General features: G+C 39.4%; 1 protein-coding gene across 6 annotated transcripts in view; it reads right to left on the reverse strand.

Annotated features, from left to right (window-relative positions):
• USP19 (ubiquitin specific peptidase 19) overlaps positions 1 to 25,333 on the reverse strand; it is a 287,727-nt gene that overhangs the window by 158,796 nt on the left and 103,598 nt on the right. For all 6 annotated transcript variants that reach the window (XM_053720813.1, XM_053720815.1, XM_053720812.1 and 3 more), the window contains 9 exons: positions 12,182 to 12,340; positions 11,995 to 12,105; positions 9,925 to 10,035; positions 9,742 to 9,843; positions 8,797 to 8,937; positions 6,823 to 6,941; positions 6,462 to 6,599; positions 5,557 to 5,921; positions 3,814 to 3,924 (listed from right to left, as the gene is read on the reverse strand). In XM_053720813.1, coding sequence (XP_053576788.1) covers positions 3,814 to 3,924; positions 5,557 to 5,921; positions 6,462 to 6,599; positions 6,823 to 6,941; positions 8,797 to 8,937; positions 9,742 to 9,843; positions 9,925 to 10,035; positions 11,995 to 12,105; positions 12,182 to 12,340 — 1,357 coding nt within the window. The remainder of the gene's footprint in view (positions 1 to 3,813; positions 3,925 to 5,556; positions 5,922 to 6,461; positions 6,600 to 6,822; positions 6,942 to 8,796; positions 8,938 to 9,741; positions 9,844 to 9,924; positions 10,036 to 11,994; positions 12,106 to 12,181; positions 12,341 to 25,333) is intronic.

The following is a 25,333-nucleotide window of genomic DNA, read 5'->3' on the forward strand; positions in this document are numbered from 1 at the left end:
CTAAGACCCAACATTTCCATGCATAAGGCTACCAAAGGGAATGATTGTGACTGAAGGTTTTGACAAGCTGATATCAATGTTAAACTTCTCTTGTCTGACAAGGACAGAGTCATAGACACTGAATTTATCTAGAAACCTAAAAAGGTTACCCTTGTCTGAGGAATCAATGAACTGATTGGTAAATTGATCCTCCAACCATGAACTTGAAGAAACAACACAAGTCGATTCGTATGAGATTCTACGAAAATGAGAAGACTGAGCAAGTACCAAGATATCGTCCAAATAAGGAAATACCAAAACCCTATTCTCTGATTACAGAAAGAAGGGCACCGAGAACCTTTGAAAAAAATTCTTGGAACTGAGGCTAGGCCAAACGGTAGAGCCACAAAACTGGTAATGCTTGTCTAAAAAGAGAATCTCAGACACTAAAAGTGATCTGGATGAATCGGAATATGCAGATACACATCCTGTAAAACTATTGTAGACATATAATGCCCTTGCTAAACAAAAGGCAGGATAGTCCTACAGTAACCATCTTGAATGTTGGTATCCTAACATAACGATTCAATAATGATAGATCCAGAACTGGTCTGAAGGAATTGACCTTCTTTGGTACAATGAAGAGATAAAATAAAACCCCAGCCCCTGTTCCAGAACTGGAACTGGCATAAATACTCCAGCCAACTCTAGATCTGAAACACATTTCAGAAATGCTGAGCCTTGCTGTGTTAACTGGGACACGGGAAAGAAAAGAATCTCTTAGCAGGAGGCCTTAACTTGAAGCCAATTCTGTACCTCTCTGAAACAATGTTTCTGAAACCAGAGATTAAGAACGGAATTGATCCAAATTTCTTTGAAGAAAACGTAATCTGCCCCATACCAGCTGAGCTGGAATAAGGGCCGCACCTTCATAGGTACTTAGGAGCTGGCTATAGGTTTCTATAAGGCTCGGATATATTCCAAACTGGAAATAGTTTCCAAACTGATACCGCTCCTGAGGATGAAGGATCAGGCTTTTGTTCCTTGTTGTGAGGAAAGGAACGAAATGAATATTTACCCTGGAAAGAAAGGGAAAGCAAAGTTGACTTAGAAGACATGTCAGCATTCCAAGTTTAATCCATAAAGCTTTTCTAGCTAAAATAGCTAGAGACATATACCTGACATCAACTCTAATGATATCAAAAGATGGTATCACCAATAAAATTATTAGCATGTTATAGAATAATAATAATGCTATAAAATTATGATCTGTTACTTGTTGCGCTAAAGCTTCTAACCAAAAAGTTGAAGCTGCAGCAACATCCGCTAAAAATATAGCAGGTCTAAGAAGATTACCTGAACATAAGTAAGCTTTTCTTAGAAAGGATTCAATTTTCCTATCTAAAGGATCCTTAAATGAAGTACTATCTGCCATAGGAATAGTAGTACATTAGCAGGAGTAGAGACAGCCCCATAACCTTAGGGATTTTTGTCCCAAAAAACTCTAATCTGTCAGATGGCACAGGATATAATTTGCTTAAACGTCTAGAAGGAGTAAATAAATTACCCAAATTATTCCATTCCCTGGAAATTACTTCAGAAATAGCATCAGGGAGATAAAACACTTCTGGAATAACTACAGGAGATTTAAAAAACCCTATTTAAACGTTTACATTTAGTATCAAGAGGACCAGAATCCTCTATTTCTAATGCAAATAACACTTCTTTAAGTAAAGAACGAATAAATTCCATCTTGAACAAATACAAAGATTTATCAGCATCAACCTCTGAGACAGAAACCTCTGAACCAGAAGAACCATTATCAGTATCAGAATGATGATGTTCATTTAAAAATTCATCTGAAAAAAAGAGAAGTTTTAAAAGACTTTTAAGTATACTAGAAGGAGAAATAACAGACATAGCCTTCTTAATGGATTTAAAATAAATAAAATCTCTTATGTTATCAGGAACACTCTGAAAATTAGATGTTGACGGAACAGCAACAGGTAATGTAACAGTACTAAAGGAAATTTTATCTGCATTAATAAGTTTGACATGACATGCAATACAAATAACAGCTGGAGAAACAGATACCAAAAGTTTATAGCAGACTTAGCTTGGTAGCTCCAGCACTGTGCAGTGATTTTCCTGTAGTAACTTCTGACTCAGTTGCAACGTGGAACATCTTGCAATATGTAAAAGAAAAAAACAACATATAAAGCAAAATTGATCAAATTCCTTAAATGACAGTTTCAGGAATGGGAAAAAAATGCCAGTGAACAAGCTTCTAGCAACCAGAAGCAATAAATAATGAGACTTAAATAATGTGGAGACAAAAATGACGCCCATATTTTTTAGCGCCAAAAAAGACGCCCACATTATTTGGCGCCTAAATGCTTTTGGCGCCAAAAATGACGCCACATCCGGAACGCCGACATTTTTGGCGCAAAATAACGTCAAAGAATGACGCAACTTCCGGCGACACGTATGACGCCGGAAACGGAAATAGAATTTTTGCGCCAAAAAAGTCCGCGCCAAGAATGACGCAATAAAATGAAGCATTTTCAGCCCCCGCGAGCCTAACAGCCCACAGGGAAAAAGTCAAATTTTAAGGTAAAATATGTTAAATTAAAATGCATTATCCCAAATATGAAACTGACTGTCTGAAAATAAGGAAAGTTGAACATTCTGAGTCAAGGCAAATAAATGTTTGAATACATATATTTAGAACTTTATAAACAAAGTGCCCAACCATAGCTAGGAGTGTCACAGAAAATAAGACTTACTTACCCCAGGACACTCATCTACATATAGCAGATAGCCAAACCAGTACTGAAACGAGAATCAGCAGAGGTAATGGTATATATAAGAGTATATCGTCGATCTGAAAAGGGAGGTAAGAGATGAATCTCTACGACCGATAACAGAGAACCTATGAAATAGACCCCTTAGAAGGAGATCACTGCATTCAAATAGGCAATACTCTCCTCACATCCCTCTGACATTCACTGCACGCTGAGAGGAAAACCGGGCTCCAACTTGCTGCGGAGCGCATATCAACGTAGAATCTAGCACAAACTTACTTCACCACCTCCATCGGAGGCAAAGTTTGTAAAACTGAATTGTGGGTGTGGTGAGGGGTGTATTTATAGGCATTTTAAGGTTTGGGAAACTTTGCCCCTCCTGGTAGGAATGTATATCCCATACGTCACTAGCTCATGGACTCTTGCTAATTACATGAAAGAAATGTAAGCTTATGAGGTGGCCCATTTTTGGTTCAGAACCTGGGTAGGGCTTGCTGATTGGTGGCTAAATTGATTATAAAAGTAACTTAGAAAGTTGCTTAAAACTGCTGCTGTATCTGAATTGTGAAAGAAACAATTTGGGTTTAGCATCCCTTAAACTACAAGCAAGTTGCAACTATTGGATACACTCACTGAAAAATATTGGGAAGTGTCCTACTTGCATCAGAGACAATTAAAGGTTTCTTTATCTTTATTTACACAAGGACTTTATGTGCACAGTTTATTTTCACATTGTTTTTTTCATTTAAATACTCTTGTAGACTGTAAGCTCTTCTGCAATAATGTATCACTCTGTTTTAAGCATATCTATTTATTTTTGTACCATGAATCTGTCATTGTGTTACTCCTATTCATGTACTTAGCTGTATGTTAATTATACATTGCTCCCAGCGGATTAGAGTGTTTAGTTTTCGTCTGGGAATAAACTGTAACATTTATGTTTATATTTTGCTGGTAACTCTGCAGCAAAAACTCTAACAGGCCATCCACCCCACTAATTGTACTGTTTAGATAAAGAAACAACGCTCACCTTTGTCCTCCAGCTTCACCTCCTTTTTGGAGGGGTCGATGAGGAGGATGTTGAAGAGAGAGACGTGAGAATTTGGGGATTCCACAGACTGCTGGTAACCAGGGACTGCAGCTAGAGGAAGGAATAGACTTAACATATCACAGGAACACAGGTTGTGTCTTCAGGTCAGAAGAAAAAGGTGCATTTAGGATAAGGAAGGAACTGCAATACTGCCCCCCCCCCCTTTACGCCTGCTCAGACCTCATCAAACCATCTTTATATTAGTTTCCATCATTATTAAAGGGACACTGTACCCAAATTTTTTCTCTTTCATGATTCATATAGAGCAGCAATTTTAAGCAACTTTCTAATTTATTCCTATTATCAATTTTCTTCGTTCTCTTGCTATCTTTATTTGAAAAAGAAGGCATCTAAGCTAAGGAGCCAGTCAATTTTTGGTTCAGAACTCTAGACAACACTTGTTTATTGGTGGGTGAATTTATCCACCAATCAGCAAGAACAACCCAGGTTGTTCACCAAAAATGGCCCGGCTTCTAAACTTACATTCTTGCTTTTGAAATAAAGCTACCAAGAGAATGAAGAACATTTGATAATAGGAGTAAATTAGAAAGTTGTTTAAAATTGCATGCTCTATCTGAATTACGAAAGAAAAAATTTGGGTTCAGTGTCCCTTTAAACATCTCTGTTAAACTTAAAAAGTACGATAAAGTCAAAATTAAAGTTTAATAATTCAGATATAGCACCGTAATTTAATACAACTGCTTAATTTACTTAGGAACATCAAAATTTGCTTTGTACTCTTTTTAGTACTTTGTTGAAGAGTAATTCTAGGCAGTGGGGCAGCATTCCACTACTGGAAGCTAGCTGAGCACACTGTGAGCCAATGAGAAGAGGGCATATGTGTGTAGCCACTATTTATGTGTAGCTGTCAATTACCAGCTAGCTTGCTGCTTTCTGAGCCTACCTGGGTATTCTTTTCAACAAATGATACCAAGAGAACCAAGTAAATCTGATAGAAGAAAACTGGAAAGCTGTTCAAAAATAGCATTCTCTGAATAAGGAAAGTTTAATTTAAATGACTCAGCTAATGTAGAAGAGATGCTAAAGTAAATCCTGTGACACTGCTACTCAGCTCGTTAAGATCTGTCCCTAACTGGCCTCAGCAGAGGAGATAAAGACACCAAGGTGACAAATGGCAGTGACCATTTCTTTATCAAGCCTAAAATTGTACACTTATTTCTTCAAAATGTACTAAACTAACATTTAAAAATGTATCTGTGTATTCTTCTCAGGCTAATCTTTGCTATGAATAGATAGTTAGGTCTAGCAAGTATTTAGTGTGTAATGTCCCTTTAACAGTTGTGCACTTCTGAGGTAACTGCCAGACACATCACTGCCTTTAAGAAAAAAAAGAGAGATACAGGAGCGGTATAATTAACCATATAAACATATATTATTTTATGTGCATATTCCTGCAAGTCTCAAACTCAGTTTTAAATCTGCAGCAACCGCTAACACAGGGTTTTTCTAAACTCCCGTCTTCAAAACCCTTAAAGCCCTACAGATGTACAACAGAGGTTGACGTAATGAGTCCTGGGGATGCAGTTGGGAAACCTGCTCCAACACAATGCACTAATCTTTCTGTAACTTCCTCACATGTCCGTTACATTTCTATCTTAAAGCACGCTGGCTAAGCACATCATTTTCCATGGGTTTACTGCATTACGCGCAGGCTGCTCATACCTTCAGGTTTGACGGATTTCTCATAAACCGTTTCCTTCTCGTCCTCACAATTGGCATCTCTGAGTGCTTCTGCATGATGTTCACAGAAACCAGAGTCCATGCTACTGAGAGAGGTCCTCTCCGCTGCCAGCTTCCCGTGACCAACACTCAAATCCCCAGACTCTGGGTGTGACACGGAGGATGAAGAAGCTGTCTGAGTTTCTTGCACTGTATGAAAGGCTCTGTCCTCCACGTCGGTCTCTGCTGTAAAGGAGCAGCCAGACTGCACTGTGGCATCAGACTTCTCAAAATTAAGTGCATGAGGGGCCTGATCAGGTGACGTCCTCCCTGGGACAAATGGGGGTTGAAACACATTTACCGAGTACCTGGGTGTAGACATGGAGGAAGGAGTGTGAAAAAAACTCTGATAATGCTGTGGCCGCAACAACGGATTTTATGACACGCTATTTATATTACCTGACTAAACAGATATGTACAGCTATACAATTAGATGGTTAATCAGTCATTGGAGGGAATGATCAGATCATTGTTTATGACTAAGACAACTAGCCGAAACACGTGAGACCGCAGTTGTCCAGGGTCTACACCATGCAAACTTTTCTTTTACCTTGCTTTGAGGAATAAAAGTTACGTTTTACCCTTTTATTTCGTCTCCTGCCTCGCTACTTTGTTTCTTCTATTATCAGATCATGCCCTAATAGGGTTTCCTGAGAACAAGTTTGGGAACTACAGCCCAAACACTCCAGAACAGCTTGCTGCTATCATAGCATGGCAGTGACAACAGAAATCTGTACTTAAGTCTAGGGGGACTTCTATTATTGCAACTAAATTTAAAACTAGAATATTATTTATACCAAAGGGTTTAGACTCTCACTCAGCTTCTGATTTACCGTAACTGTACTGACCTTGCATATCCCTCCAGTAGCTGTGCAAGACGCGAGTATGTTAGACGGGATTCTGGGACGCTGATTAAAAAGGGATATCCGATATTTTCTGGTCGGCAGGCAGCCTTGTGATCAGGCCAGTGGGTTTTTTGACAGATTCTGTAAAGATAATAGCACAGAATAACATGAGAGACAAGCTTCTGCATTAATCGGACTTACTGACAAACCTTACATACCCCATAGATAGTCTGTGACTGTGTTATTAGTCTGTATTGTTCCCTTTAATGACCTTATCTATTTCCTGTCTCACTTCCTAAAGGCTCAAGCAGTGCATCTTCCACGTTTTACCGTAGACTAAGTAAAGAAATAAACGATGACTCACTGGTTGCAATAGCCGACTCGATAGCACCTGGTGCAGCGTTTCAGCTTCTCCTCCTCAGACTGCTGTTTCTTCTGACAAGAGGAGCATTTAGATATTGGGATGCTGGGCACCTGTGGTCTCTGTACGGAATTGGTGAAGATACAAACAGATTAAACCACACAGGAAGCATGAAAGCATGCAGACAACAGATTTGGTCTTTTAGAACTTTCATTAAAGGGATACAAGTCATTTTTTTCTTTTGTTACATCTAAAACAGGGCATATGAAAATGTATTACAGATTTTTGTTTTTCTAAAATTTAACTGAGCAACCAGTTGCACTTCCTGTTATAACTAAACATCTTTAAACTTTACCTTTTTCAAGCAATAAAAACAAATAAGTAAATTTAGGGAGCTTTCTAATTTACTCCTATTATCAATTTTTCTTCGTTCACTTGGTATCTTTATTTGAAAAAGCAGGAATGTAAAGCTTAGGAGCTGGCCTATCTTTGGTTCAGCACCTGGGTACAGCTTGTCGATTGGTGGATAAATATTTCCACTAATCAGCAAGTGCTATCCAGGGTGCTGAACTAAAAATGGGCCGGCTCGTAAGCTTACATTCCTGTTTTTTCAGATAAAGATACCAAGAGAATGAAGAAAAATTGATAATAGTAGTAATTTAGAAAGTTGCTTAAAATTGCTGCTCTATCTGAATTAAAGGGACACTGAACCCACATTTTTTCTTTCCTGATTCACATAGAGCATGCAATTTTAAGCAACTTTCTAATTTACTCCAATTATGAAGTTTTCTTAGTTCTCTTTCTATCTTTATTTGAAAAAGAAGGCATCTAAGCTAAGGAGCCAGCAATTTTGGGGTTCAGAACCATAGACAGCACTTGTTTATTGGTGCTGTCCAATCAGCAAGGACAACCCAGGTTGTTCACCAAAAATGGGCCGGCATCTAAACTGACATTCTTGCTTTTCAAATAAACATACCTAAGAGAATGAAGAAAAATTGATAAAAGGAGTAAACTAGAAAGTTGCTTAAAATTGCATGCTCTATCTGAATCACAAAAGAAAAAAAATTGGATTCAGTATCCCTTTAAGAAAGAAAAAAAATTGGATTCAGTATACCTTTAATGTGTTTAGATAACACTATCATATGGAAGATAAAAAAAATTAGTGACTTATATCACTTTAAAATATATCCTGAATGCGATAAAGCACTTCCTGAGTGTAAAAATGTATACATGAAGCAGGAAGTGGGGTATTAATGCACATGGATACGGTACACCTCAGATTAGAAAATACTGGTACATATAATTTTCCCACAGTGAGGTTCTACTCATTTGAAATGACCTCAATAAAAGTCAGGGCCTCCAAGACACATCAGGGAATGGGGACCCAGGTGCTGAAAAGAAGCAGAATATTTTGGATACACTTCCCTTATCAACTGGACACTGTGGAAGCACAAGACTGAGTCTTGACTTACCTCATACTAATTAAGGTCATCTCAAGTGAGTAGAAACCCCCAATGAAAGCTCATATATAGCAGTATTTTCTTATCTTAGGTGTACCGTATAAAAGTGCGCCAATACCACACTTTCTGCCATATTTTTATATTTACTGCACTGCTCGAGTTACAGAACTGGATACATAGCAGCACTGGCTTTCTCAATGACACTATTTATAACAAATAACAAGAAGCTACCACTTAAACCAACACTTATCTTTGAATTTTATAAGAGATTCAGTACAGAATATTAAAAAGGATTACACGGATATTAGTTAAAAACGTACTCTGTAGTAGTTCATCCAGTAACTATTTTATTTGTTAAACAATAATGAACCTGTCTTTGAAATGAGGGATGGATTTTATTATTCCTAACATGGAACCTATTTCCAAACATTTCAATTTACAAAGGAACAGACAACAAGAAATCTAAATGTTACACTAATTTGTGTCTTTTTTTTTTAACTATAAAATCCGTACACACCTGATGAACTTCTAACACAACGACACGCTCCTTAGCCAGTTCCACAGATAGCACCTCAAAACAAAAGAGCAGATCCGCTGGCGAGACGGAATCCAGAGAGCACGATGGATTAAACATTCGCTGGAACCGATTCTTAGCCACCTGCAGCAAGTAGGTTGAGTAAAAAATATTGAACACATGGAAGAAGTCAACACTGCACAAAAAAAGTTATTCTGATGAGACAATTTTACAATATTTTAAATAGGAAATGTTGTTTTAAGAGCATTAGAAAATCTTGAATTTCTTTATTTGAAACCAAGGATCTATTTTTAATGTATTTTTCTAATTAGGATTAACAGTCTCATTACTAAGTCAGGCAATGGACACTGCACGGACATGACTTAACGACTGAAATACACTGACGGAGGCTGTTATAGTAAAGAAATACAGAACCATGAGAATATAAAATATATATCTCAGGGGAAAAACAAAACAGTCTATTACAAATTGTTTACCATAGCAAATAGCCTGGTTGTTAATGGTTCGTTTAAAAATAAATAAATAAAAAAAAAAGTATTAATGTTGGAGCTCTTGGTTGCCAGAGAGGCCTGTGATGAATTACTATGTGATCTGCTGCAGTCCTTTACACATTTAACCCCTAGGCATGTACATTTGTTTAATAAAATGCCATAACAAATTGAAACGTGTTATTGCATTAGAATTTACTAACTAAAGGACCACTGGACACAGCAGAATCAGTAAATGCATAATAAAAAGACAGTGCAAAAGCACTTAGTTTGAGTTTCAAATAAGTAGTAGATTTCTTACTGACAAATTTTATAGTTAGCTATATTTTCCTTTGTATATCCTGTGAATCTTAATTTGTGTGCTGTGTCTGAATAATAAAAGTTCCATTGTGACTTGAGTTTCCCTCTTACTCAAGAAGAGACCGGATGCACCGCTCACCTCTGCTAACTTCAGGTTTTCCGCCTTCACACGAACACTTTGAGAAATAGACTCTAGGACCTCAGCAGCACTGGAATTATCCTTGCTAATGCTCACCAAGAACTGGGGAGAAGACAGGAAATGACATTGGAAAGGTTGAAAAATCAAACCAATTGCTTACATTTGTCTCACTCCTTAACTCACCTTAATAGGTTTTCTATGGGGCTCCTTAGCAAAATAATACACGGTAAGGACTTTCTGCTTCTGGGGTAAAGGTACCGGAAGATACAGGAAGGGGTCAAATGTAATAGACACCTGGATAAAAAAATACAGGTCTCAGTTACGCTGCTGAATTAGTCTGTAATTCCCATATAAAACAAGATATTTCTTAGGTCTGTCAACATCCCCTTAAAGGGAAATGAAACAAAAAAAAAGTCTTGTTACCTAATTTATTTTGTTCTCTTGGTATCTTTTATTCAAAAGCATACCTAGGTAGGCTCAAGAGCTGCTGATTGGTGGTTGCACATATCTGTTAATCACTCACTAGGTACTTTTTCAGCTAGCTCCCAGTAGTTCAGTGCTGCATTATTTGTAGCTTTGTTATACAATGTTGCAAATCACTGCTGCCATAGAGTACTAAAGACACGTGCGCACTCCTGAGCTCTTAAGAGCCTACCTAGTTTTATTCTTCAATAAAAGATACCAAGAGAACAAAGCACATTTGATAACAGTACATTGGAAAGCTGTTTAAAATTGCATGCTCTATCTAAACCATGAAAGTTTAATTTTGACTTCACTGTCCCTTTAAAGGCCTGAGAGAAACAGAAAAAAACAATCAATTATACCAACAACAATGAGCCAAAATGCAAAACTGAAACCTTTTCCCTGCAGTGCCCCTAGAGGCATCCTCTGTATTGTCTTAGTATTGGAATCGTATTGCAAGGTTTGCTTCAGGGTACACAAACTGCAATGATTTGAGACTTTACAGTATGGGCCACCAGACCGCCGCTTCCTTACCTCTAAGGTGGCGAAATTCAATCTCTGTGGTCGGGTCAGTCAAAATTGCGCTTGTGTGCAATAATGAATACCTGCGGGTAATTTCGCCCCGCCACAGGTGAGCTGAGGCATACAGGGGAGCGTATACACGCCCCTGTACGCCTCAGCTTTGATAAATCTAGCCCTAAGTCTTTTATAAAAGTCTTCATGTTATACAGTTTTTAGAAATAATATTTGAGGTTCAAATATATGAACACCATGTCATAAACAGTATTTATCTTTGTAAAAACATTCCATACTCCATTTTTTTCAAAAATATTTAAAGAAGAAAAATTTTTCAGGTTTTTTTCCCTGGACCTTCCCATCTCTAATTATGCCACACTAACACGTTCACAGCCCAATGCTTCAGGTAGAGCACAGTGTATAGTTACACCTGGCATGTGACGTTTGTATTTGTAGCTAATTTTTATGAACGGAGTTCAACAGCAAGTCTGATACCAAACAATAACAAGGGTGCTGGCACTAGCTAGTTGCCCTTCTAATATATTAAAAAAAAACACACATCTAAGAATTTACAGGGCAACTAATACAAAAAAAAAAAAAATTAGATTTGGATATTAAAAATAGGATTACCATAGCAATTGCTACCCTTTGCTGTTTGGGCAGAAAACTAGAATATTATTTATTTTTTCAATTGGATCCTGAATATGAAACCAAAGCAAAACATATCTTTAAGAGAGTCAGGGAAAAAATAACAAGTGAATGAAGACAGACTGAAAAAAACAATATATTCCACATTTTATGGAGCAAGAAAAATAGACATTTGAATTATTTTGGACAAGAGAAGCCTCCTAAGAGACAGCAATATAATATCCCACTGTGAAACCATAAATTCCTGTACAGGAATGACACAGTTATGACTGGAAACTTATCAATATGTCCAGCTAATAGTTCTACTCCAGGATAATAAAGAACGAGGAAAACAAAACGTAAAATATTGAACATTTTATAAAAATAACCAAAATGCTGAATGTTCAGTCGTGACATAAGTTCATTCACTGTTATACAAGACAAAAGGAAAAAAAATAATCTAATAAAGCAATTCCATTTAAAACACATATCAAAAATATAAAAACAAAAACAACAACTTAAACTTCCTTTAAATAATAAAAAGCCGTCTGCAGTGCACGCCAGTACAGATTTATTTTGACGTTAAGACCTTCTAAGAACATGAAGCAAAACAATAATCCGTACATCCTGTTACTAGCGTGTTCTCACCTTGGAGCAAACAGGGCAGACTAGCTTCGACTTGTACTGGCCCTGGAACAGGTCCACGACAAAAGAATCATTCCTCATCTTGTGCCGCAGCCAGGCTTCATCTGCTACCTCCTGAGAAAGAGGAAAAATGGGTTAAATCCAGCAAGGAAGAACATAAGAGAGGTAAATAACATTACTAGCCGTGTACCTCGTCAGGTCTACCGTCTGAGTCCACTGTCTCTGTGTATGGTTTGTTCTGAATGCGATTGAGATCTTCATGGAGCCCGTCTAGCAGAAACGCCATAAACTCTTGCGCATCATGTTGGGCATATCCCGTAAACTGGCTGGCCTTGCTCGCAACAATTGCCTGTACGCATAAAACGCATAATGTTAGCTGTATAATATTGTCTTTTCTGCTTCTAATACGTTATTAGAGACGGTAAATAAAGATAAATAATGTGATGATGCCATGAAAACTTTGTGTCAGCAGCGGATTTCAAATTTAGCCCAATTGTACTTCTATAAACAGAAGTCAGCATTAGAATTATATTTATTAGCATAGCTAAAAGTTTTATTTAAAGAATCTTCCATGATTCACATAGAGCAGCACTTTTAAACATCTTTCCAATTTACTTCTATTGTCTAATTTGCTTTGTTCCTTTGGTATCATTTGTTGAAAAACATAACTAGGCTCAGGAGCAGCAATGCACTACTGGGAACTAGCTGCACATATATGCCTCGTCATCGGCTCACCTGTGGTAGCTAGCTCCCAGTAGTGCATAGCTACTCATTTAACAAAGAACAAGACAATTAAGTGAATTTAACAACAGAAGTAAATTGGAAAGATGATTAAAATTGTAACGATTTGCTCTGTTTAATTCACCAATTCCCTTTAATCTAAAGAAACATATTTTAAATGTTTACCTAGAGCGGGAGCATGCTACGTTTACTTGCGCGATCAGGTAAGCTGTGATCAGATAGCAAACCCGTGACAAAATTTAAAAAAAAAAAAAAAAAAAAAAGATACAGCAGAGCTGAAGAGGACTTGTAAGCAGATAAGGGAAATATACTTTTAGAGGCTTAAATGTTCATTTTACTTTCTTTTTTTGACAGGTAAAACTAGCTCTATGTTACATACGACTGCACATAGTACAGCCTTATGTTGCATTATTTTCTACATTTACTGCACCTTTAAAATATTTTAATAATGTTGAAACATTGCATCAAGGTATTAAACAACATATTATTAATGTTATAATGTAATAACTTTCCCATTATATTTTTGCCAATGCTATTAGTTTTATGAAACTTTTTTATTAATAATGAATAATGCAATGTTAAACAATTGTTTTAAACTTTAAAAAAAAAAAAAAAAAAAAAATAAAAAAAAGATTTTTATTGAGGTAATTGCAAACAAATTACATGCAGTATAGAATCCTTCATATCAATAAGTCATGTACAAACATTTTGGCATCTGTATGACATTTATAAAACAACCGAATAAAAGAATCATGCAGTATAGAATCCTTCATATCAATAAGTCATGTACAAACATTTTGGCATCTGTATGACATTTATAAACAACCGAATAAAAGAATCATGCAGTATAGAATCCTTCATATCAATAAGTCATGTACAAACATTTTGTCATCTGTATGACATTTATAAACAACCGAATAAAAGAATCAAGGACTTATTTAGCCCAGTCCCAGAAATAAACATTGCAATAAACATATCTAAACAACCTATAATATATTATATCATCACATCACCATTGTTGACTTTACTCATATAGTTGCCATAATTCGGGGGAAAGAGCCTATATAAACAATACCTCATCTTAAATAGTAGGGGGGAGGGCATATCAATAGCTTCTATGAATAATCACACTTAATCTCAGTTTAGGGAGATACATATGGGGTCTGTGCCCCTAAGCTTAACCAGTAAGCTAGATAGTGGGGGTAAACAAAGCTTAACAGAGTGCAGAAGACTTAACAAAAATAAAGTAGCGCAGAGAAACTGGACTAAAAATAAAGGTTCCATTTGTTTATAAAATAGACTTAAGTAGTGGGGGATCAATGCATTGTAAAATGGCTATTATACCTGGAAGTAGAGGTGACTCAATAGATTAAACTCGTAAACACATATAGCTATATAAAGTCTGATGTATACATCAGAGTGAAGAGTTTATTAACTCTAGAGCACTATTACTCAACTAAATAGTAGAATCATAAACATAAACCATCTTGTGCAGCTTAAGAACTGTAGATATGTATAAAGCTTCAAATGATTAAAATATTGACTAACAGATAACATGTTACTGTGTGATAATTTGTGGCTTTATACAAAACCTATCGCAAATTACTGCTATAATCCAGCCTGTGGCGCCTATTGCAATGCGTGAACATGGGCTCCATCCTCCAAACAGAATTAAATATCTAATGTATATAAAAAGGGCCTCTTTTGCCACCCCGGCCGCAGGCAGCCCAAGAGGCGTTTAATACAACTATTTAGACTAATAATAGACAGTGTATGGCTACCTAACTAGATCTAGCCCACTAACCCTCCTAACACATCTTACTTGTTCACCCCACAATCAACAGACAAATGGGTTAGATAAAGCCACATGTCATTACTAGCAGGTACATCAAAGAGAGCACACATACAGGAAAACATGACATTGTCAATAGGTAAATTAGGCAATTCCTATATAGAAGAGTATTAATTGGTACACACAATAAACCGGCACCATTTTAGAAACAACACTTAGTCGTCATCAGCACATAACCACCAATCAACCATGCAATATTATATAATGAAAAGAGATAAGTAGATTACAGGTTAGTGATAAGTACTCTTAGATTTGTCCAAAAGACATAATAGTATACATAAAGATACAGAGCAGGATACTGTTAACAGTGCAGATTGTGTAAACAGAGGCAGCTACAAACACTGTCAATTGGGAGAGTCAAATCCGTAATAAAGCTTTAACATAAATAGAAACCAGACTGTAAAACTATTAACTAACACAAAGTCCTATGCTTGCCGTGGAATGCACATAGTTTGAACATGGCAAGATGGATGCATCCACAGTTTGCCACACAAGGGCGCATAACCATTTAGCTGCGTGGCTCAGAAATGTCCAGCATGTCTAATGTCTAACCGATCCCAGTTTTACTCAGTGCAAGAATGGGACATCCCTGCAATAATACAATGGTGCTGTCAACAATCTCACAAGCCACCTCCACCCAATGATAGTACTGCTGTATCCAACGGTAGGATCCGAAATGCCACTTATTACTTAAATGTCTCCCATACTTATCAATGTCACTGCTGACATCCAGAAATGGGAACGAACAGTTGTGGTCATCACTTTCAGTGGGGATGTGAGCCTTATATTTGGCCGTAACGGCAGCCCGAGGTTCAAGCGAGTGGGAGGTGACTCCACCCGCAGCAAACAGGTCTCCTTGTGGTTTCTCTGATTCAGCTCGACCCTCCTTCCATGTGCGACTTCCACTCCATAAGACCGACTGATGAAAAGGGACTGTATTAGTCAGGTTAGTTGCCTGTGTGGTCAAGCTCTCACCATTATCTCCATGCCTATCCGTTACTGCAGAGTGGATAACCTCCATGTATTGTGTATTGAGGAATAGACCTATTATTTCTGCCTTTTGATTCAAGTAGCAGTTTTCTACGAGCTGCGTCACCTTCTCCTCCCAGTCAGTTACTGCCGCCATCTTCAAAGAGAATTAGAGATTGTTGCGTCACTATATCTCTTTACTTGTCTTCTCCTTTAGGCTTAATATAGCATTAATTAAACAATGAGTATCTGTGTACTTCGTAACCCCAGTAATCTGGGGGGGATGCATGCGGCAGCTTCAGCTACACTATGTTCCGTCCTTAGATCAATAATGGCCTAGGTAGTGGATGTCTGTGACTTACTTGGAGAGCATAGGTCAGGCCCGTCATTAATCCCCTCCTAAACTCTTGACAAAGTGTGCAGTTAACTCTGTATCCAGATATGAAAGTTATAGCAGTCTAGCTCTTCTTATTGTTATCTAAGAGACCAAGTTTAATGAAATATGAGCAAGGGCTTCACTGAGAAACGTCCTGCCGCTCCAAGTCTAGGCTCCGCCCCGTCCAATTGTTTTAAACTTTTACAGTCATTTACTGTGTTACCGACAGTTGATATTCATAAAGTGATGTAATTTCTCAGCATATTAGATACAACACATCATTTATACATGTCCCTAACTGACCTCAGCTGAAGGGGTAAGATAAAACATAATTTATGCTTACCTGATAAATTTATTTCTCTTGTAGTGTATCCAGTCCATGGATCATCCATTACTTGTGGGATATTCTCCTTCCCAACAGGAAGTTGCAAGAGGATCACCCACAGCAGAGCTGCTATATAGCTCCTCCCCTCACTGCCATATCCAGTCATTCAACCGAAACAAGACGAGAAAGGAGAAACCATAGGGTGCAGTGGTGACTGTAGTTTAATTAAAATTTAGACCTGCCTTAAAAGGACAGGGCGGGCCATGGACTGGATACACTACAAGAGAAATAAATTTATCAGGTAAGCATAAATTATGTTTTCTCTTGTAAGGTGTATCCAGTCCACGGATCATCCATTACTTGTGGGATACCAATACCAAAGCTAAAGTACACGGATGATGGGAGGGACAAGGCAGGAACTTAAACGGAAGGAACCACTGCCTGTAGAACCTTTCTCCCAAAAACAGCCTCCGAAGAAGCAAAGGTGTCAAATTTGTAAAATTTTGAAAAGGTGTGAAGCGAAGACCAAGTCGCAGCCTTGCAAATCTGTTCAACAGAGGCCTCATTTTTAAAGGCCCAGGTGGAAGCCACAGCTCTAGTAGAATTAGCTGTAATTCAGGGGGCTGCTGTCCAGCAGTCTCATAGGCTAAGCATATTATGCTCCGAAGCCAAAAGGAGAGAGAGGTTGTCGAAGCTTTTTGACCTCTCCTCTGTCCAGACTAAACGACAAACAGGGCAGATGTTTGACGAAAATCTTTAGTAGCCTGTAAGTAAAACTTCAAGGCACGGACTACGTCCAGATTATGCAAAAGACGTTCCTTCTTTGAAGAAGGATTAGGACACAATGATGGAACAACAATCTCTTGATTGATATTCCTGTTAGAAACCACCTTAGGTAAAAACCCAGGTTTGGTACGCAGAACTACCTTGTCTGAATGAAAAATCAGATAAGGAGAATCACAATGTAAGGCAGATAACTCAGAGACTCTTCAAGCCGAGAAAATAGCCATCAAAAACAGAACTTTCCAAGATAAAAGTTTAATATCAATGGAATGAAGGGGTTCAAACGGAACTCCCTGAAGAACTTTAAGAACCAAGTTTAAGCTCCACGGGGGAGCAACAGTTTTAAACACAGGCTTAATCCTAACCAAAGCCTGACAAAATGCCTGGACGTCTGGAACTTCTGCCAGACGCTTGTGTAAAAGAATAGACAGAGCAGAGATCTGTCCTTTTAAAGAACTAGCTGATAAGCCTTTGTCCAAATCCTCTTGGAGAAAGGACAATATCCTAGGAATCCTAACCTTACTCCATGAGTAACTCTTGGATTCACACCAATAAAGATATTTACGCCATATCTTAAGGTAGATTTTCCTGGTGACAGGCTTCCGAGCCTGTATTAAGGTATCAATGACTGACTCGGAGAAGCCACGCCTTGATAGAATCAAGCGTTCAATCTCCATGCAGTCAGTCTCAAAGAAATTAGATTTGGATGATTGAAAGGACCTTGTATTAGAAGGTCCTGCCTCAGAGGCAGAGTCCATGGTGGAAGAGATGACATGTCCACTAGGTATGCATACCAGGTCCTGCGTGGCCACGCAGGCGCTATCAGAATCACTGATGCTCTCTCCTGTTTGATTTTGGCAATCAGTCGAGGGAGCAGAGGAAACGGTGGAAACACATAGGCCAGGTTGAAGAACCAAGGAGCTGCTAGAGCATCTATCAGCGTTGCTCCCGGGTCCCTGGACCTGGATCCGTAACAAGGAAGCTTGGCGTTCTGGCGAGCCGCCATGAGATCCAGTTCTGGTTTGCCCCAACGATGGACCAGTTGAGCAAACACCTCCGGATGGAGTTCCCACTCCCCCGGATGAAAAGTCTGAAGACTTAGAAAATCCACCTCCCAGTTCTCTACGCCTGGGATGTGGATTGCTGACAGGTGGCAAGAGTTAGACTCTGCCCAGCTAATTATCTTTGAGACTTCTAACATCGCTAGGGAACTCCTGGTTCCCCCTTGATGGTTGATGTAAGCCACAGTCGTGAAGCTAGAAGAGCATTGAATATTGCTCTTAACTCCAGAATATTTATAGGGAGGAGTTTCTCCTCCTGAGTCCACGATCCCTGAGCCTTCAGGGAGTTCCAGACTGCGCCCCAACCTAGAAGGCTGGCATCTGTTGTTACAATCGTCCAATCTGGCCTGCGAAAGGTCATACCCTTGGACAGATGGACCAGAGAAAGCCACCAGAGAAGAGAATCTCTGGTCTCTTGATCCAGATTTAGTAGAGGGGACAAATCTGAGTAATCCCCATTCCACTGACTTAGCATGCATAATTGCAGCGGTCTGAGATGCAGGCGCGCAAATGGCACTATGTCCATTGCCGCTACCATTAAGCCGATTACTTCCATGCACTGAGCCACTGACGGGCGTGGAATGGAATGAAGGACACGGCAAGCATTTAGAAGTTTTGATAACCTGGACTCCGTCAGGTAAATTTTCATCTCTACAGAATCTATAAGAGTCCCTAGGAAGGAGACTCTTGTGAGTGGTGATAGAGAACTCTTTTCAACGTTCACTTTCCACCCATGCGACCTCAGAAATGCCAGAACTATCTCTGTATGAGACTTGGCAATTTGAAAGCTTAACGCCTGTATCAGGATGTCATCTAGATACGGAGCCACCGCTATGCCTCGCGATCTTAGAACCGCCAGAAGTGAGCCCAGAACCTTTGTAAAAATTCTCGGGGCAGTGGCCAACCCGAAGGGAAGAGCTACAAATTGGTAATGCCTGTCTAGAAAGGCAAACCTTAGGAACCGATGATCTTTGTGAATCGGTATGTGAAGGTAGGCATCCTTTAAGTCCACTGTGGTCATGTACTGACCCTCTTGGATCATGGGTAGGATGGTCCGAATAGTTTCCATTTTGAATGATGCAACTCTGAGGAATTTGTTTAAGATCTTTAGATCCAAGATTGGTCTGAAGGTTCCCTCTTTCTTGGGAACCACAAACAGATTTGAATAAAATCCCTGTCCTTGTTCCGTCCGCGGAACTGGATGGATCACTCCCATTACTAGGAGGTCTTGCACACAGCTTAGGAATAGGGCTGCAACTAACGATTATTTTCATAATCGATTAATCGGCCGATTATTTTTTCGATTAATCGACTAATCGGATAAAAAGAGAATCAATAATAGTTTTCTATGTTTTAAATAAAATCCACATAATGAGTGTTACAAATATAAACTTCAGACTAAAACTTTACATTAACACAACTGTTTCTTCAATTTTTAAGCAGCAGAGCACAGTTTTATAATCAAACAAAACAAAACCACAAACTGTTTGAAAAGAGGTAGAACTAGAAAGAGTTAGGCTATCACTGTTAATAACATTCTGTTATTCACTCTTTCAGAAACTTTGCATTCAAATGCAAAAATCTCAACATGTCCACGTGCTTCTGGCTAAGGCTGGTTCTCTGTTTGCAGCTATATTTCCTGCAGCAGAGAAAAGGCTGTTGAGGTGTATAAGTAGGGTTTTGCCAATTTCACCAAAATGAGATATTTATCTTTGTTAGCTCTTCACCAATGCTAAGTGTTTTCTACCTTGGCAAGGGGCCTCTCAATAAAGTAACCCTTGACTTCATTCTAACATAAAAATATCTTGAATATCTATATGCAATTGTAAATAACCAGCTATAAGGTTAGGGGAAATCTATCTTTTGGACTCCACATAGAAAAACTTGCCTCTAAACTTCATCCAAAACTAGGTGCCCTGTACGTGTACAGAAACAAATCTTGCCTCAGCCCTACAGTAAAGGAAAAGATTGTACAGCAAATGCTGATACCTATCTTGGATTATGGGGACATAGTATATGCACCTGCTCTGCAAACTCACCTTAATAAACGAAATACATTATATAACTCGTTCTGCCGCTTTGTGCTACAATGTAACTACAGGACCAACCATTGTGACATGCTAAAAGAACTAAACTGGCTTTCGCTGGAATCCAGACGCACCCTCCATCTTGCATGCCTTGTGTTTAAGAGCTTTTCGGGGAAGCTCCCACCCTACCTGAGCAGAATGCTCTCCCCTGCTATTCCCACCTCCTATAACCTCCGATCCAATAACAGCACATTATTTAGCTTGCCTCAATACAAAAAGAAAGCAGCTCGATCCTCCTTTTCCTACAGAGCGCCACAATTATGGAATGACCTCCCTCACACTTTAAAAACTTCCCCAAGACTAAAATCCTTTAAGAGATCCCTCTATACATATCTCAAAACAGAATGCTCCTGTCATGGTTGATTAAATATTTTGTACCTGCTCTATGTTAAATGTTTGCATATATTGTGTATTATTATTGTTTATGTATTTTATTGTACCCTATTGTATCAATGCAATGTTATGTGGTCCCAGGACATACTTAAAAACGAGAGAGAAAGCGCTAAGGACTATAAATCAATAACAGGACAAAGCCTTACACATTTATTTATACAGTACATATAATCAGCAATAGCAAGCAATACGCTAATAATTGTGCAAACAGATAATAGTGCACATCAATTTAAATAACTCCCTTCAATCTAGGGGCAAGGTGTAAACAACAAGCTTGGCACTACATCATGAAAAGCATAGTTCCAAATCACCAGATTTAATATAAACAATCCAAATGATGACTATTATATCTGGGTTGCACATAAGCCAGGGGTAGTTGCAAACGTATACTGTCCTGAAAAAGTGAAAAGTAGATGTCCTTTAGGCTAAGGACATAACCATAAAACACAATACAATATGCAGGAGTTCATTGGAGTGAAGCAGCTGGTGTTGTGCACAGACCAACTAATTGCAAACCGATTAATCGATTATGAGATTCGTTGACAACTATTTTCATAATCGATTATTATCGATTATGACGATTAGTTGTTGCAGCTCTACTTAGGAATGCCTCTTTCTTTATCTGGTTTGCTGATAACCTTGAAAGATGAAATCTCCCTTGTGGAGGAGAAGCTTTGAAGTCCACAAGATATCCCTGAGATATGATCTCCAACGCCCAAGGATCCTGAACATCTCTTGCCCACGCCTGGGCGAAGAGAGAAAGTCTGCCCCCCACTAGATCCATTTCCTGATAGGGGGCCGTTTCTTCATGCTGTCTTGGGGGCAGCAGCAGGCTTTCTGGCCTGCTTGCCCTTGTTCCAGGACTGGTTAGGTTTCCAGGCCTGTCTGGAATGAGCAACAGTTCCCTCTTGTTTTGAAGCGGAGGAAGTTTATGCTGCTCCTGCCTTGAAATTTCGAAAGGCACGAAAATTAGACTGTTTGGCCTTTGATTTGGCCCTGTCCTGAGGAAGGGTATGACCCTTGCCTCCAGTAATGTCAGCAATAATTTCCTTCAAGCCAGGCCCGAATAAGGTCTGCCCCTTGAAAGGAATGTTGAGTAATTTAGACTTTGAAGTCACGTCAGCTGACCAGGATTTAAGCCATAGCGCCCTACGCACCTGGATGGCGAATCCGGAATTCTTAGCCGTTAGTTTAGTCAAATGAACGATGGCATCAGAAACAAATGAGTTAGCTAGCTTAAGCGTTCTAAGCTTGTCAATAATTCCATTCAATGGAGCTGTCTGGATGGCCTCTTCCAGGGCCTCAAACCAGAATGCCACCGCAGCAGTGACAGGCGCAATGCATGCAAGGGGCTGTAAAATAAAACCTTGTTGAATAAACATTTTCTTAAGGTAACCCTCCAATTTTTTATCCATTGGATCTGAAAAAGCACAACTGTCCTCAACCGGGATAGTGGTACGCTTTGCTAAAGTAGAAACTGCTCCCTCCACCATAAATCCCGTGTAGTGGCGTCTATTGGAAACATTTTTCTAAATATAGGAGGTGGGGAAAAGGGCACACCGGGTCTATCCCACTCCTTGCTAATAATTTCTGTAAGCCTTTTAGGTATAGGAAAAACATAATTTATGTAAGAACTTACCTGATAAATTAATTTCTTTCATATTAGCAAGAGTCCATGAGCTAGTGACGTATGGGATATACATTCCTACCAGGAGGGGCAAAGTTTCCCAAACCTTAAAATGCCTATAAATACACCCCTCACCACACCCACAATTCAGTTTAACGAATAGCCAAGAAGTGGGGTGATAAAAAAAGGAGCGAAAGCATCAAAAAAATAAGGAATTGGAATAATTGTGCTTTATACAAAAAATCATAACCACCACAAAAAAGGGTGGGCCTCATGGACTCTTGCTAATATGAAAGAAATGAATTTATCAGGTAAGTTCTTACATAAATTATGTTTTCTTTCATGTAATTAGCAAGAGTCCATGAGCTAGTGACGTATGGGATAATAAATGCCCAAGATGTGGAACTTCCACGCAAGAGTCACTAGAGAGGGAGGGATAAAATAAAGACAGCCAATTCCGCTGAAAAATTAATCCACTACCCAAATCAAAAAAGTTTCAATTTTTATAATGAAAAAAACTGAAAATATAAGCAGAAGAATCAAACTGAAACATGGGATAATAAATACCCAAGATGTGGAACTTCCACGCAAGAGTCACTAGAGAGGGAGGGATAAAACAGAATTTATGTTTACCTGATAAATTACTTTCTCCAACGGTGTGTCCGGTCCACGGCGTCATCCTTACTTGTGGGATATTCTCTTCCCCAACAGGAAATGGCAAAGAGCCCAGCAAAGCTGGTCACATGATCCCTCCTAGGCTCCGCCTACCCCAGTCATTCGACCGACGTTAAGGAGGAATATTTGCATAGGAGAAACCATATGTTACCGTGGTGACTGTAGTTAAAGAAAATAAATTATCAGACCTGATTAAAAAAACCAGGGCGGGCCGTGGACCGGACACACCGTTGGAGAAAGTAATTTATCAGGTAAACATAAATTCTGTTTTCTCCAACATAGGTGTGTCCGGTCCACGGCGTCATCCTTACTTGTGGGAACCAATACCAAAGCTTTAGGACACGGATGAAGGGAGGGAACAAATCAGGTCACCTAAATGGAAGGCACCACGGCTTGCAAAACCTTTCTCCCAAAAATAGCCTCAGAAGAAGCAAAAGTATCAAATTTGTAAAATTTAGAAAAAGTGTGCAGTGAAGACCAAGTCGCTGCCTTACATATCTGATCAACAGAAGCCTCGTTCTTGAAGGCCCATGTGGAAGCCACAGCCCTAGTGGAGTGAGCTGTGATTCTTTCAGGAGGCTGCCGTCCGGCAGTCTCATAAGCCAATCGGATAATGCTTTTAATCCAGAAGGAGAGAGAGGTAGAAGTTGCTTTTTGACCTCTCCGTTTACCAGAATAAACAACAAACAAAGACAAGTTTGTCTGAAATCCTTAGTAGCTGCTAAGTAAAATTTGAGAGCACGAACTACATCCAAGTTGTGCAACAAACGTTCCTTCTTTGAAACTGGATTAGGACACAAAGAAGGCACAACTATCTCCTGGTTAATGTTTTTGTTAGAAACAACTTTTGGAAGAAAACCAGGTTTAGTACGCAAAACCACCTTATCTGCATGGAACACCAGATAAGGAGAAGAACACTGCAGAGCAGATAATTCTGAAACTCTTCTAGCAGAAGAAATTGCAACCAAAAACAAAACTTTCCAAGATAATAACTTAATATCAACGGAATGTAAGGGTTCAAACGGAACCCCCTGAAGAACTGAAAGAACTAGGTTGAGACTCCAAGGAGGAGTCAAAATTTTGTAAACAGGCTTGATTCTAACCAGAGCCTGAACAAAGGCTAGAACATCTGGCACAGCTGCCAGCTTTTTGTGAAGTAACACAGACAAGGCAGAAATCTGTCCCATCAAGGAACTTGCAGATAATCCTTTTTCCAATCCTTCTCGAAGGAAGGATAGACTCTTAGGAATCTTAACCTTGTCCCAAGGGAATCCTGCAGATTCACACCAACAGATATACCAAATTATGTGGTAATTTTTCTGGTTACAGGCTTTCAGGCCTGAACAAGAGTATTAATAACAGAATCTGAGAACCCTCGCTTTGATAAGATCAAGCGTTCAATCTCCAAGCAGTCAGCTGGAGTGGGTCGAACGGACCTAGAACAAGAAGGTCTCTCAAAGGTAGCTTCCATGGTGGAGCCGATGACATATTCACCAGATCTGCATACCAAGTCCTGCGTGGCCACGCAGGAGCTATCAAAATCACCGACGCCCTCTCCTGATTGATCCTGGCTACCAGCCTGGGGATGAGAGGAAACGGCGGGAACACATAAGCTAGTTTGAAGGTCCAAGGTGCTACTAGTGCATCCACTAGAGCCGCCTTGGGATCCCTGGATCTGTACCCGTAGTAAGGAACTCTGAAGTTCTGACGAGAGGCCATCAGATCCATGTCTGGAATGCCCCACGGTTGAGTGACTTGGGCAAAGATTTCCGGATGGAGTTCCCACTCCCCCGGATGCAATGTCTGACGACTCAGAAAATCCGCATCCCAATTTTCCACTCCTGGGATGTGGATAGCAGACAGGTGGCAGGAGTGAGACTCCGCCCATAGAATGATTTTGGTCACTTCTTCCATCGTTAGGGAACTCCTTGTTCCCCCCTGATGGTTGATGTATGAACTTGGCCCTCGCTAGCTGAGGCCAAGCTTTGAGAGCATTGAATATCGCTCTCAGTTCCAGAATATTTATCGGTAGAAGAGATTCTACCCGAGACCAAAGACCCTGAGCTTTCAGGGATCCCCAGACCGCGCCCCAGCCCATCAGACTGGCGTCGGTCGTGACAATGACCCACTCTGGTCTGCGGAAGGTCATCCCTTGTGACAGGTTGTCCAGGGACAGCCACCAACGGAATGAGTCTCTGGTCCTCTGATTTACTTGTATCTTCGGAGACAAGTCTGAATAGTCCCCATTCCACTGACTGAGCATGAACAGTTGTAATGGTCTTAGATGAATGCGCACAAAAGGAACTATGTCCATTGCCGCTACCATCAAACCTATCACTTCCATGCACTGCGCTATGGAAGGAAGAGGAACGGAATGAAGTATCCGACAAGAGTCTAGAAGTTTTGTTTTTCTGGCTTCTGTCAGAAAAATCCTCATTTCTAAGGAGTCTATT

This window comes from Bombina bombina, chromosome 7, assembly GCF_027579735.1.
Source record: "Bombina bombina isolate aBomBom1 chromosome 7, aBomBom1.pri, whole genome shotgun sequence".
Lineage (NCBI taxonomy): Eukaryota > Metazoa > Chordata > Amphibia > Anura > Bombinatoridae > Bombina > Bombina bombina.